This window comes from Thamnophis elegans, chromosome 3, assembly GCF_009769535.1.
Source record: "Thamnophis elegans isolate rThaEle1 chromosome 3, rThaEle1.pri, whole genome shotgun sequence".
NCBI classification, from domain to species: domain Eukaryota; kingdom Metazoa; phylum Chordata; class Lepidosauria; order Squamata; family Colubridae; genus Thamnophis; species Thamnophis elegans.
In genome coordinates, this window is record NC_045543.1 from 16,137,161 (window position 1) to 16,152,936 (window position 15,776).

General features: G+C 36.4%; 1 protein-coding gene across 1 annotated transcript in view; it reads right to left on the reverse strand.

Moving 5' to 3' along the window:
• The window catches only part of NEK5 (NIMA related kinase 5), a 27,927-nt gene extending 13,121 nt beyond the window's left edge, over positions 1-14,806 (reverse strand). The window contains exons 1-15 of the mRNA XM_032213326.1: positions 13,665-14,806; positions 13,049-13,145; positions 11,256-11,353; positions 10,290-10,373; positions 10,136-10,206; positions 9,528-9,614; positions 8,400-8,454; positions 6,905-7,105; positions 6,220-6,283; positions 4,778-4,899; positions 2,936-3,132; positions 2,771-2,837; positions 2,446-2,559; position 1,289; positions 236-312 (exon numbers count right to left, since the gene is read on the reverse strand). Of these exons, the coding sequence (XP_032069217.1) occupies positions 236-312; position 1,289; positions 2,446-2,559; positions 2,771-2,837; positions 2,936-3,132; positions 4,778-4,899; positions 6,220-6,283; positions 6,905-7,105; positions 8,400-8,454; positions 9,528-9,614; positions 10,136-10,206; positions 10,290-10,373; positions 11,256-11,353; positions 13,049-13,145; positions 13,665-13,781 (1,452 nt within the window). The 5' untranslated portion in view covers positions 13,782-14,806. The remainder of the gene's footprint in view (positions 1-235; positions 313-1,288; positions 1,290-2,445; positions 2,560-2,770; positions 2,838-2,935; positions 3,133-4,777; positions 4,900-6,219; positions 6,284-6,904; positions 7,106-8,399; positions 8,455-9,527; positions 9,615-10,135; positions 10,207-10,289; positions 10,374-11,255; positions 11,354-13,048; positions 13,146-13,664) is intronic.
• Between the last annotated feature and the right edge of the window lie 970 nt (positions 14,807-15,776).

Below are 15,776 nucleotides of genomic sequence, written 5' to 3' on the forward strand. Positions count from 1 at the left end.
ATGCACAGCGACTCTGTTTTGTACAGTCTTATCACAGTTGTTGTTGTCTATGCATGCACAGCCATATTCAAAACAGCAGGAACAGCTTTTGAAACATCTATGCTAGTCTTGCAACTTTTGTTAATGCTTTGAAGAAAAATCTGCTGTTTGGGCTAATATGCTTTGAAAATCATCGGATTCCAATGCTTTCCACAGCCCATCAGGCAACCATTTTGTGCAAAGAATTTTACAGTACCTTAACTGCTTTAACACGAATTTCATTTACTTCACTCCGGTACTGTTGGCGAATTTCATGCAGCTGCTTCAGATACTCTTGCATAAAGTTATTGGACTTGAACAAAATGTATCTTTAGAAACAATTCTTAATATAAGATAAAATATGCATTAAAAAGGCTATCTTATACAAGTTAATTCAAAACTAATCCCACAAAGAATTAGCTTCCCAGAAGTGTAAGTATTGAACTTTATGGAGACACGTAGGAAATGAATATCGGTATTATGGAGGCATACTTGCTTTTTACATTTTCTACTGTGAGCACACTATAATCTGGTTTGTACCATTTTTAAAATCCCTGTAACATTTCAAATTATAAATAGCTGTATAGTTTCTGTACATTTTTTCTCATTTAAAATGGAACTGTATTTTGTTATGGATTAAGATAAATTGAATATAAATGATATTTTAATGTTTTAAAAATGAGGGAACCATTTTTAATTGATTACAGGAGTTGTACAATTGCCCATCTCATAAAATATCAGCTAGCTCACAACAATCCATATAAACAAAGTTAAAAATAAAAATAACCTCTTTCCCTAAGAACCAAACCAAACAGGTTGTTTCTTTATTCCAATAGCCCTTCTAAAGATATTTTTGGATCTAATTTGAGATGTACCTTTGTAATGCATGTTTAGTCTAATTCAACCTTCTAAGACTGTAAAAAATACGGACACTTTATGGGTATAAAATACTGTTACCCTCTTGCCTGTGGGCTAGATCTTGAGAATTTAAAAGCCTATATGCTGTTTTGTTGCCTAACAAAAAAATTGCTTTACTATGGATTATATAATTTTTCTTATGGCAAACGTAACTGCACATTAAAATGTACAAAGTTATCATGATCTCCTCTTGTGACTTCCCCAAACAGCTCTGCAGAGAGTGCTCTTTGAAACAGCAAAACTTCTTATGTTCTTGTGGAATCCCTCCAAATAAGTGCTAAAAGCCAGTTTGAAGAGAACTCACTTTATTAAGGGTAAATGTAAAAATCTTATAAGGGAAAACATGCAATACCCTCTGGAACGGACATCAGGTGCATTTGCAATGTTTTGCCATGGCATGTCTATGAATGAGGGGAGGTTTGCAAAAGTTTCTATAATTAGCACATTAATCACAGATGCAAAACAAGATGTCAATTAGAAACATGAGAAACTTATCAGTCTGCGAAATGTGCTCCCTGTAAATTTCCCATCTCTGCATCTGGGCCACATATATTCCCAGGCCATGCTATACATCTACTATTTTTATATTAAAACCCCATGCATTAGTTAAACACAGCATTAGCTTGATACATACCGCTTCTCCCTGAGTTCTAAGGCTGTGGCATGCTACTTAGACAAAGAAGGGATTTTCAAAAGCGTCTTATATTGAAAGTTTACAAATAGCTGCCAATCAAGACAAAATAATTTGTCCTGGTCATTGTCAAATTGAAAAATAGCAAAATAAATGTATTATAGCCCCCATTGAAGGAGATATTTGTACCATTTGGTTGGTTAAAACTAAATAATATAAAAATAATTTCGAATACTCCATCCTTAAAAAGACACATTGAAAGAAAAAATAGGAATAGATAGTAGAATCATAGAATTAAAATTACCATAGAGGTACTTTACTCTAATCTCTAGCTTATGTAGTATTCGCTACAGCATCTATGACAGATGACCACATAGCTTCTATTCTCTTCATAAAATGCAGGTAGTCTTCATCTTACAACAGTTACACAGCACTGAAAAAGATGAGTTATGACCATTTTTCACATTTACATCTGTTGCAGCACACACACACACAAACGGTCACGAGATCAAAATTCAGACACTTGGCAATTGACTAATATTTATGACAGTTGCGGTGCCCCAGGGTCATATGATCCCCTCTTGCAATCTTCTGACAAGCAAAGTCAATGAGGATGCCAGATTCATTTAACAACCATGTTGTTAACTTAACAACTACAGAAATTCACTTAACAACTGTGGCAACAAAGGGCAAATTTCACTTAACAAATGTCTCACTTAACAGACATTTTGGGCTCAGTTGTGGTCGTAAGATAAGGACTACCTGTAAAGACAATATGTATATTCTTTACAACCCAGTAATAAAAAAGTAGAAAGGTCTATTATTCCAATTATAGATTCTTCAGCCCATATCCAAATGCTCTGGCCAGGCTCTCCTACCTGTTCTTTCATTTCATTGTTTTGAGGAAGAGCATTATTACAGACTTTGAGCTGTTCTTCCTTCATTTCTTGATTCTGCGGCTGACAAAACTCAGCAGATGATGGCCGTAGCCCCTATTGAAATGCAAAATAATTTACTATTGTTAAGAGCAGTGTCTAGAAAAAGCTCTTATTTCATTTTTATGAGTTCCTTACATTGAACAGAAAAATCAAAATGCAGATATTAGTTAAACTAGCATTTCATGTTAGTACCAGTAAATAAGAATAGGACTTCCAAAGTTCATTTCCTCCCATCTGTTTTTCTTTGATTATAGAAATTGCTCACCAGTTGCTTCTCTACTTTTAACTTGTTTTGCCGAGCATTAAATCGTCTCTGAAGATACTCGGAAGGTCTGAAAAACATAACAGTCATGGAAAACTCTAAACAGAAAAGAAAAGGGGCATGTCAAAAATCAATAGATGTTTCTATATACAAGGGGAAAAATACAACCCATGAGGTGGAGGAAGAGGTGGTTCTTGTCCTTTCTGCTTATAATATTGTTCCATTCTCTGGCCAATACAGGGATCATCATCTTGGACCAAAGCTCTCTTCTGCAAGTTTGCCAGTTTTACGTAATAATGGTCATAATGTCCACACATTCTAATGACGTCTGGCTTCTCACATATTTTAAACGCAGGACCCAAGGGCTGAAAATATTAAATGTTTAAATATTAAATTAAATTAAATTAAAATTCAAAATATTGAATATTGATTAAAGCTGAACTGCTTTCATTTTATGAAAACAGGTTCATTCTGAGCCCAGTGAACGGAAATCAATTTTACATAAAATAGTGTGGCCTGACTATTGTTCTGATAAAAAGAAACTGAGCTCATCAATAAAAATGCTGTTTCCTGCTCAGCAAAAGCAGAATGTAACAACAAAACAAGCAAATTGTTTTTAGGTCTCCTCCTTTGCTAAGATTTAAGCATTAATCCTTCAGCTAAATATTTAAGCACTGATCCTTTATAATGATTGCAGCTATTTGGCCAGGACCATACCATCCTTAGGTGAGGCCCTCATACTTCCCCTATTTTGCTGCATTAATCCCCACTTCAATCTCCCACCCACCCACCCATCTCTGTCATTTTGGCTACTCTGCACCCCACCCCACCTGTTGTCCACTGCTGCCCCAGCTGATTTTTGCCATCTTCTTTCTCCTGCTGCTTGATGAGGTATGCCAAGCCTCGTCCTTCACAGGAGCAGTGGGAGAAAAAATACAGTGAAGTTTACTTGGGCACAGCAGGGAGCACTTGGGGACAGCAGAGCAGTGTTGGGCAGCAGAGAAATAAACCCCTTTTATGAGGAAGTTGGGGAGAAGGTTCACTCCAGCTAAAAGTCAACTTTGGGACTCCAGGGCACTAGAATGATAAGCCAAACTAATATGAATTTATAAGGTCCATTCTATTAAGACCACCTAACCTGGCCAGCCACTGGTGGGTTTACCTGTGCAACCCCTGCTGCATCAGTGGGAAGAAAGAAAGGTGGAAGGAGTTGAAGCACACCCTGCAGCCATAAATGTGGACAGGCTGCCAGGCATCTGAATTGTGATTATGTGAGCACAGGAGCATAGCAGTGCCTGTAATTTTGAGGACCAATCAAATACAATTCATTCAATGCTGATGTAATTTTAAACCATCACTGACTGAATAGAACTTGAATAGAATACTTTATTGACCAAGTGTGATTATACCAGGGATGGGTTCCGGCTGCTGCTACTGCAGGTTCGCTCAGGGATGCGTCCATGCGCAGTACTAAAAAAAGCTTCTGTGCATGTGCAGAAGTCAAAAACAAGATGGCAGTGCCTACGGCACCACTAAGAGAGCCAGTTCGGGGGCATGGCAGGTCTGGGTTGCTGCCAGTTCCAGGGCGCAGGCCACCAAGTTACTACCTATTCGGGCGAACCAGTCCAAACCGGTAAGAACCCACCTCTGGATTAGACACACAAGGAATTTCTAAGCTCTCAGTTTACATGCAAAGCAACTAAGTAATAATCATCATCATAATGATACCAATAAGAGAAAGTAGTGGAACAGAAGGATAAAAGTAATATAGCCATACTATATGGCTAAATACATTTAGACATGACAGTATTGTGGGAATTAGGTATTCAGCAGAATGATGTCACGAGGAAAAACAGTCTTTGTGTCTAGTTGTTTTTGCATGCAACGCCCTGTAAAGCTGTCCCAAGGGGAGGAGTTGAAACAGTTATGTCCAGAATAGTCATTAAGAAATGACTACCAGTAAAAGATTAGCAATATATAATTCTTACCTTAACAAAAGGTAACTTTTACCTTAATAATTGGATCCTGAATCCTTGAAGGAGAATAGCATTCATTTTTATGCAATAATTTTCTAGGGAGCATTTCCATCTTGATTTTTGGAGAGCGATAATCATGGAGTCTTCGTTTGTGACCTTTAGGAATTTAGGTAACAATAAGCTAAATAATGATTGGCTAATTAATTCTACATTTAATAAATATTAAGAAAGGGATGGATAGACTTGTAGGTTATCTTTCCGCTTTGCAATTGAAAAAAAGCATCGTTCCCTTGAAAATCAGCAGCATATACTGTGTTGAGAATCACTTGGTTAACACAATATATCAGGTCTCTTCTAAACAATTTTTCCCCATAATGTATGAAGTTAGGAAGTTAATATATAGCTATTCTATTCTATTCTATTCTATTCACCAATTTATCAAATTCCAGTTATGTTCAATGGCTCAGTTTAAACTTATAAGGAAATCTTTAGTTATGCATCAGCACAATATTTATCTGAGCCAAATTCATCTTTAGGCCAAACTTCTACAACAACAAGGGATTTGACTATATATAAGATGGAAAGTTCCAGGCTACCAACATCCAACATAAAAGTTGGTTCAACTGGTTTTCTTCCTGCCATCCCAACTTTGTAGAGCCATTATCATCAACTGCTTTCTGGGAAGGATCCCTGAACAGAAACAAAAGGGACACAACCATCACAACAGATACTGTTGGATACACCACCCCAACATTAAAATCAACTTATCTATAGAATGAAAAGAAAAAAAACCTGCTCAGTGGGATTTTTTCCCTTCTTTCTCTCCAACCTCACTATTATAATCAACTTATTGCAGTAACAACTGCAGATTGGTACTTGCTTGTTTTTAAATAATATTTATTTACTAAGCATAGACCTGGATTTATTTTAATAAAATTTTCTTGAAGAAAGAGTCATCCCTGACTAAAGCAATCCCAAGTTTCTTCAGTGTCCCTCATCTCTCCTATAAATCAGAAGAACCTATTAATTTTACCTTGCACAATGGAACATATCTGGAAAATACAACTTTGAAGTTATAATCCATATTTGCTCAATTTCTGCTGCCATATTTTCCTCAATGAAAAGAGGCATGCTGTGGTGGCGCAGTGGTTAGAATGCAGTATTGCAGGTTAACACTACCCACTGCTAGGAGTTTGATCCTGACTGGCTCAAGGTTGTCTCAGCTTTCCATCCTTTTGAGGTTGGTGAAATTAGAACCCAGATTGTTAGGGGCAATAGACTGATTCTGTAAATTGCTCAGAGAGAACTGTAAAGCATTATGGAGCAGTATATAAGTACTAATGCTATTGCTATTTTTATTTTACAACTTCTTTGTTTCTTGAAAGTGGCCATCTTAGAATCAATCTCAGTGTAAAACAAATTTCATACATATGGTCAAATATAATGTTCTTATTTTTAATATAAACAATCACTTGCCTGATGATGAAGGTGATGATTTTTTCCTGTGAATAACAGTATGACTAAATTCTGCCTCAATGATCTAGAAAAGAATATAACAGAATGCAATTATTTATTTCTATGCTACCTCAAGTGTGTTTCAAGTAAATGTACCAAAAGTTAATTTATTCTAACTCAATGAAGTGAGAAGCAGACATATTTCCTTGCCATTTTTGTCCTGGGGAAACCTAGCAATACCAACTATTTTTATTTTGTAACTGAATATAAGTGAAATTTATCTATGTATTTGGGGGAATTATAATGCCAACCATCTTGCATATATAACCCTGGTCAGCTGGCAATCAACAAAAAGAGTTATATAGAAAATAAACCTATAATTGTAAAATATAAAACGAAGTTAAAATAACCAGCCAACAATAACCAAGATTCCATAACAGATTCACATCAAAATTACGTCTATTTTGGGCTCAACTAACATCCTGGCCTAGTGCTTGGAGCAAATATTACTCTTCACATCTTCTGGAAAGCCAGTATGCTTGTAGCCCTCCAAATATCAGGAGGAAGCCTGTTTTATAATGAAAAGGGGAAAAAACCAACCCTTCTTCCACAGAAGAATAGATAAAGAACAACACCAACTAACAGATAAAGGGGTTTTGAGTGGACTAAGCAATTTTGTTTTTCTAAGCCACAAAGAGATACTCACCTCAGGTGGCAAATAATTCTTTATCTGCTTCTCCAAAAAGGCTTTTTTTAAAATAGAGTTAATAGAAGGGCGATCTCTTGGAGATGTTCTAAGCAACTGGGATAGTAACAATCTCAGATCAGAAGAATACTTCACAGACACAGGAATGAAATGGCCTCTGCAGATCTTCAATATAAGTTGGGGCAAATTGTTGCCTTCAAACTATCACATGAAAATAAAGACAATATATTAAATCGAAACTTGATTTAAACAGAAATACACAAAAGTACTTACATTAAAAAAATGATGGCAGAATAATCTTTTTTGTAATAGCACTGTCCAATTTATCGGATCATTTCAGATCTACTATTTCTCACTTATGATACTTTCTGTTTCACTTATTTATGAACTACCATCCTGCTTATCAAAAAGAACTATTGTAACAGCAGTCAAAGTATGTTCTTCTCTACTTTATACCCAAAAGGTCCACTATTAAAAACACATCTAAAATATTGAGCCCAGGTGATTATTTCACAAATGGTCACTGAAAAGGATTTACCCATTCCTATTTATTTAACATGTCATATCATATGGACGAGCAATACATTTAGATTAGTAAAACACAATAAAATATAAATGTTAAAATGATCTATGTTCAAATGTCAATGTCCAGGCCCTCTACCATTGAAGTGCAGCATCATTTATAAAAAAAAAAAATCAGATACTGGACCGGTATATGCTCTCAGCATACAGTCAGTCACGATGTGATCACAGTCACAATAAGCGGGGGAGGATACTATGCCCCATTTATACAGGGATTTCCAGCAGTCTCCATGTGAGGTGTGAATCCTATGAACCATGAACAATGCTGAAATTTATGGTGTACTTTTCATTTTACCAATGAAATCATTATACAAGCCATTCTTGATCAGTCCAAATCCCATCTACCGTATTTTCACCCATATAACCCGCCCACGTGAATAACCCGCAGGTTTCCAAGATCGTGTAAAATATTTTCCGCATACCCCGCCCACTTATATACCCTGCGGGGGGGGGGGGCGTGCTGTGTATGTAAAACCGCATATAACTCGCGGGTTATATGGGTGAAAATACGGCAATTCCACTATTTTATTCCTACGGAGCTAACAAAGTGCTAAAAGAAACTCAGAGCAAGATAAAAATATCACAGCACAGTTCTGTTCTTAACATTTTATGTCAAGACGCATATTCTTTCAATAAAACATATGTAGTCAGTATGTCTAATAGAAACTATTGGCCCTATCATTTGTGAATTTGTCTATTTCTCTTCTGAAATTTAGACATTTAAAGAAACTTTTTTGATGGAGTATTCCTTTCCATCTGAAAAGGAAAACTCAAGTCTGTCTTAGTACTACAAAACTGATATTTTTCTACACTGTTCAAAATGTTAAAGGCTGTATTTAAGTTATGGTTCTAATAGCTGTCACTAAATGATCTTGATAAATATTTGGTTATGACACTATAACCATTTACTTACAGGATGCTTTAAAGTACACAACTCATATAACACACAGCCAAGAGACCATATATCTCTATAAAAGAAAGTAAGATAATTAGAGGAATTGAAATAATATTTAGTAATCTAGCAAAAAAAATCTATAACCAACTATATGGTTATGCAAAAAGTTAATTCTTAGTATTCTCTTTAGTATTGCTTATAATATACTATTTATTATTTTTAACACATTATTATAGATCATCCTTGCTTAACAAACAGTTGCTCTGATTTTGAAGTTCTGACAATTGCATCCTCTCCATGATCATGTTGCATTTTGGGTACTTATCAATTGGCTTGGATTTATGGCCTTTTGCAGCATGCCACAGTCACTGGACCACAATTTTCAGCAGTTTTTGTTAGTATCCAGTACTTACTTCCAATTTCTGACCCACTAAGTATAATGATTTCATTTAATAACTGCCACAGAAAAGATAGTGAAATAGGGTTCAGACAGGTGATGACCTGCTTAATAACCACCATGACTTACAACCAAAATTTTGGGTTCAAAAATGGATATAAGTCAAAGACTACCTGCTTTTGGTTATGAAAGACTACCTGCTTTCGGTAACTTCTTCTAAGGTTATAATTAAGCCAGTTATGGCTGCAAAGACAATATTATTAAAGCAGCTATTAGGGCCAATAAATAGGGCATTTTAGAACTGCAAAAAATTAATGTGTGCTTCAGAAGAAAGATGACCTTTTACGGGTAGATTCTATAGAGAATTGTTCAAAAGTCTGAAGGCAAAGACAGCTTGCAATACTATTGCTTATATTTATTGCTATTTTTCATTTCAAGAAGACCTTCAAGAATTACAAGTCAATTGCCACTTGGAAAACAGTATAATGAATTATCTATCAAAAATGATCCTTGGCTTGTGAGGAGTTATACAGTGAACTGCATGCTCCAAATTAAGGCTTATTAAATAAAGTTGGAAGAAACAAATAATTGCATAAAAACAGGATTATTTATTAAATGTAGAAGATTTTTAACAATTTCTGAAACCAGAGTCATTATGAAATTTGCACATTTTTTAAAACTCATTTTTCCAATTCTACCATCCCTCTCTGTCTCTCTCCACAAAGATAGAGGTATATTCTGAAACTTACGTTTTATTGTTATATGGTTTATTTTCACAGATTTCAGGTGATAGGTAATATGGTGTTCCTACATAGGTATTAGCAAATTCCATCGTGCTAAAGAAAATAGCAAACAAAAAAGGATTTTTTTTCTTTGAAAATAATTTGATTACTGAAGCTATCTAGAGAAATTACAAAAAATTCTTAACTCAGTCCATTATTTAGAATGCCCTATATGTGAATTCATTCAAGGGTTGGTTGAGATAGCAAGACCTAAATAATTTACAAGTATCAATTTTGTTTTAAAAAAAATCAGATTCAAACCATGATTTCAATTTCTGGTTTAGAGCATATTAAAGAGTTTCCTGATTTCAAATACACAAGAATGGGAAAATTACTGTTTGAAAATGCACTGTTTCTACTTCCTTTTCTCATGTACAAAGGGAGCAGAAGGAACTCACAGATGAAATCCCAAGTTTTACTGCACTTCTTTTCAATAAGGCTAAGACATTTTGCAAAGTTAAGATCTGACCAATTCTATGCCCTTTTCACTGGAATTTTAAAGCATCTGCAGAATAAACTTATCCATTTTTGACCTAATACTAAGGGAATAACATTGTCCATAAAAATATGCTTACTTGTTCAACACCCTTGCAATTCCAAAATCTCCCAGTTTTGCTGTTATTCCATTACTGCTAAGAAAAATGTTCTGTAAACAAAACACACCATAATTAAAACTGGATGCGTGTTTTATGTCTCAGTGATGAGACTAAAATTATCTCCCAAACTTACCTGTGTTTTTATGTCTCTGTGCAGAATCTTTCTGTCATGGATATGCTTCAGGCCTAAGGCAATTTGCACGAACCAACCCAAGATCTAAAGATAAAGATAAAATATCAGTATTTCACACAACACATTAAAATTTCTTCAATACAGTCTTGGGGATAAAAAAACTGTTTATTATTTTAAACACCGTAGATACATACAGAAGTATGACAAAATAGGTCACAGAGTTGTTCAGATCTCAAGGTTAGAACATATTCTCTCTGGGTGTATGTGTATGTAGAGAAAGAGAGAGAATTTTTATTGCTGAGAGTTTTTGAGATTGCTAAACTTGAATACATCAAAAGATTTTAAGCAAGCTCAGTGGTACTGTTTTGTTTTTCCAAGCTAGCCATTTGAAGTTTGTCCCTAGAGACTAAAATGCTGCTATATTAGTTTGTCCTGGCTTTGAGTCTTGCCTTAAATCCATTAATTCTTTTGCACAAAACATGATATTATAAATCACATTAGAGGAAGCACATGTAAAGATACTTCCAGTCTTGATACCTCCACATGCTCTTCCTATAATGCGATATTGGCTAACCAGAATTGGTTTCAGGTGGAGCTGATAATCCCACTGGAGAGCATCTGGTTGGGCAAGACTGCCTTAACCCTTTCATCAGCATTATTTTATTAAAAATGAAACACATGTTGAAAGTATGCAATCTTGGGAGCTGACTAGGTTAGAATTACCCACCATTGCCCAAGATTTTATCTACTGTATTTGTATCATTTTCTTCTATTGATTGTGAATCTAAATTTTGGCTTATCTAAATATATTATGCCAAATTCTAACTTATTAAAACATAATTACATGGTAACAATAAATAAATAAAACACAATATAAGCCAGGATCTCCATTTTGAATGCTTTGCTGCGATGAACAATGAAGGGAATATAAGTAAAGTGAAAACATTCCTAAAATTACAGACTTACCTTATCCTCATCAAACAGCACTCCATATTGCATATTTATTCTCTTCATCAGGTCCCCTCCATCGCAATATTCCATCATAATATACAAGTTATTTTTCTCTAAAAACATAATAACAGGTTTTGAGTCACTTAAAAAAAGAATACAACATAAAACAAAGGGAGAATCCTGTTGTATTAGATCAAAAGTCCATCTTGTGTCCCATCCTGGCTGATGATGCAACTGAAAAGCTCACAGGGAGGATATGAAGGCAAAGCCTGCTGCTAACACTAACAGCATATTTTGCATTTGAGGCATGCAACTTTGATTTCGCAATATACATGCTCACATGCATAATTTTCAGAGCCATAACTATTTAGTATTTCCCCAAGATTTCAAATATATTGATCTAAAAGAAACTCATATCCTAAGGCTAACCACCATCAAGTGAGAGATCCAGAGAGGTCTTTGGAATGTTACTTAGTCAATAGAACTGCCCTGTGATCTCTAAAGTTCTTCTTGAACGTCTTGACCTCAGCGCATCCCTGAGTGAACAGGCAGTAGTGGCAGCCGGAACCCATCCCTGATACATACATACATACATACATACATACATACATACATACATACATACATGAAACATAAAGTAAGATGGTATTAGAGATCAAAGAAACAATCTCCAAAATCTGTTTTTTTACCCGTATATACTCGAGTATAGGCCGACCCGAATATAAACCGAGGCACATAATTTTACCACAAAAAACTGGAAAAGTTATTGACTCGAGTATAAGCCTAGGGTGGGAAATGCAGCAGCTACCGGTAAATTTCAAAAATAAAAATAGATACCAATAATGTTTTTGAATATTTATTTCAAATGAAATACTTCACTCACCTCATGATGCTGATGTCCCGCTGTGATGATGATGTCCCATGCAGCCGCGGGAGCGATGTCCCACCTCCTATGACACACGGCACAGTGATTCCTATCATTGGATCACTGTACCAGAGGAGGTGGGACATCGCTATGTGGCTGCTTGCCATAACAAGGAGGAGGTGGGACATCGTTGCAGAGCGGCAGGAGGGGGAGGAAGGGGAATCGTAAGACAGCCCTGCATTACATTAGAACGTGAGGAGGGGGGATGGTGCGGTGCATGCTGCGCGGCAAACTGACACAGAGGGAGGGGAAACTCACAGGGGCGCCGGGCCATTCACGAGCGTCACCCAGCGGCATGGCCCCGCCCCTTTTTCTCCTCCATTTCAGGCAAATTTTTCACTGACTCGAGTATAAGCCGAGGCGGCTTTTTTCAGCCCAAAAAGTGGGCTGAAAAACTCGGCTTATACTCGAGTATATACGGTAAGTTTTTGGCAGAAAGTACTTGTGTGCCTTTCAAAAGAGGAAATTTTAGAAGGAGGTTCTTATTGTTCTATTTTAAGAGTTAGCCAAAGTACAGGTAGTCCTTGACTTATGGCTACAATTGAGCCCAAAATTTATGTTGCTAAGTGAGACATTTGTTAGGTGAATTTTGCCCCATTTTACAACCTTTTTTGTCACATTTGTAGCAGTTGTTAAGTTAGGAACGTGGTTGTTAAATGAATCTGGCTTCCTCAATGACTTTGCTTGTCAGAAGGTCACAAAAGATGACCCATCATAAATTGCAACTGTCATAAATATGAGAGTTGCTAAGAGTTTGAATTTTGATCACATGATCATGGGGAAACGGTCATAAGACATTTTTAATGCCCTTGTAACTTAGAATGGTGACTAAATGAACTATTGTAAGTAGAGGACTACCTATAACTATAGATCAAAATAATACCTTGAAGGGAAGCATAGAAAGCTACAATATTGGGATGCTTCATCTTGGCTAGAAGAGTTGCTTCTTTTTGAGATGATTCTTTTTCCTTCCTTGGCATCTTTATTTAAAAAGAATGCAACACAAGTTGTTATTATTTATGTGACTTTATAGGAATACCACAAAGATAGTTAAAGGATTCTGAACCCTGCTTAGTGCAATTTCCCCTAAATTGATGACCTCTGAACAAATCTTACATTTCCAATAAAAGTTCTTGTTGCTTGGGAATTAATGTGAACTGATTTTTTTTTTGTTATATTAACATTGTTTCACAATTAAAAATTGCTAAAAGTTACTTTAACACATTTCATCACTTTCTTTCAACATCCTTTACGAAACAGACTACTTCCTTAAAGGGCTACATATAATATTTTTAGAACTTTAAATTGTCATGGAACCTTTAAAAACAGCAATAGCATTTGGACTAAATAACAAACTGAATTCATCATCACAAACACTCACAAAAAGTCCCGCATACATTAAAAATGCTTCTTCAGAACTTAACTTTAATCTATGTCAAATATTTAAACAAATTTTAAGCTGTGTAAAATATTGCTAATGGTACTGTTGCTGCCATTACCTTAGTTAAATTGATCTCCTTGATAACACATTGTTGATTATCCTCTTTTTTTCTGGCTAAGAATATTTTGCCAAATGCTCCTTCTCCAATCATTTTAATTATTACATAATTATCCATGATTCTGAGTTTTCGAGAAACATCAAAAATAAAAAGAATATAGAACTTAATATTTAAACACCAAACTTTACTTCAAATTGTAACCTTTAATTTTCGATTGTAGATTTTTTCTTTAAAAAATTTTAATTTTAATTTTTCTTGGTCAGATACTCACAACTGAAAGAGCAGTATCCCTATCCTTTTAAGTGAAGCAGTCTCAAAACAAGGGCAATTATAATCATTTCAGATGAATGATTATGAAATGTGCATGCATGAAATAACAGAATTCTTGGACTTAAGAGGATGAAAGTGTGTTATACGTGAAAATCATCCTGTTTGTAGCCTATGGCTTTATTCTAAGTCAGCTTTCCCAATCTTGTATCCTAGAGATGTTCTTACATCATCTTCTCTTCTGGGGAAATGGAAACTACATTCTAATTAATCTGACAGCACCAGATTAGAAAAGGCAGCTATCTGGCCTACTTAACAGATCCCTGGTTAGTGGCTGGATCCAAATGGAAGACAGTTTAGGATCTGCACGCAAGTCCCATGACAGAAGAAAAGCTACAGGTGGCAAACATATTGTATAACAGATCATAACAAGACCTTTGACTGGTTATTTAAATTGTTCCTGATTCCTTCCCAAGCAGACTCAGAATATCTCTAGAAAGTGGATCTATTTTCCCTCGAAGTGAGGATCTATTTTCCCTCGAAGTGAGGATCCAATCCGCCCATTCATGCAGAACTGCAGATATGAATTCGAGATGAGTGGCAGTTCTAGCAAACTGATAAATACTAAGCAATTCTCTTACTCTGAAGCGCCTTAAAAATTGATGCAGGCTCCACAACTTTCCACACACTTTACTCAGGAGCAAGCCCCAGTTATCGAGTGAGGCTGACTTCTGAGCAAAACCTATGTCAGTTTGAATAGACAACCTCATTAAGAGCGAAGCTCATTTTCCTCTGCGGGGAGGCGGGGAATTTCCCCGCCTTTCTCAGCACTTCTGCTTCTCGGTTGCCAAGGAAACAGAACCGACGCGCGCGCAGATTCTCTGCCTGCTTGGCGCTCCGCAGCGCTCTTTTCTCCGTTATTCACCCACCTGCGCCCTTGAGAAATGGGAAAACGGCACAATTTCCCAGAACCGAAAATATCACTTATTCCGCCTAGACTACCTTAAGTTCGACAGACGGTGGAAGCAGCAGCAGCAGCAGCTTCTTCAGCGCCCGCGGAGGCGTGTTTTGTTTACACCCCGCCCTATTGTCCGGGTCATGAATCGGTTTCCATAGCCTTCGCAATCTGACGCCTTTCAGCGTGTTAAAAGTACAGCTCCCATCATCCCTCTAAAATAGTTATAGTAATCGAAAAGAACTACTAGTATCAGGCTGAAGGACACGTTTGTAGAAAATAGTATCTCTAGGTCGCACATCAGACTATTACTACACATTACTGTCTACTGTCGATCTCACACCATAAGAGAAGGGGCGTGCATAAGCGCACCAACGTGCCTACCGTCCCTGTCCTAATGTTCCTTTTTATTCGTATCCATTTCATGTATTCAAAATCATATTTATGCTTATGTTATCCAATACATGCTTGCTGAAACAAATAAAATAAAAAGAGCCGAGGTGGCGCAGTGGTTAAATGCAGCACTGCAGGCTACTTCAGCTGACTGCAGTTCTGCAGTTTGGCTGTTCAAATCTCACCGGCTCAGGGTTGACTCAGCCTTCCATCCTTCCGAGGTGGGTAAAATGAGGACCCGGATTGTTGTTGGGGGCAATATACTGACTCTGTAAACCGCTTAGAGGGGGCTGAAAGCCCTATGAAGCGGTATATAAGTCTAATTGCTACTGCTATTGCTAAAATCACCTCCTTGATTCCTCCCCCCCTTTCCAATTACTTCATAATTTCATACAAGATATTTTAAAATGCACAGGGCAGAATGTTGCTTTAGCCAAGCTACACTGTGAATATCTATTAAAAGTTTGATTGGTTTTAATGTGAATGTATTCCCAGAT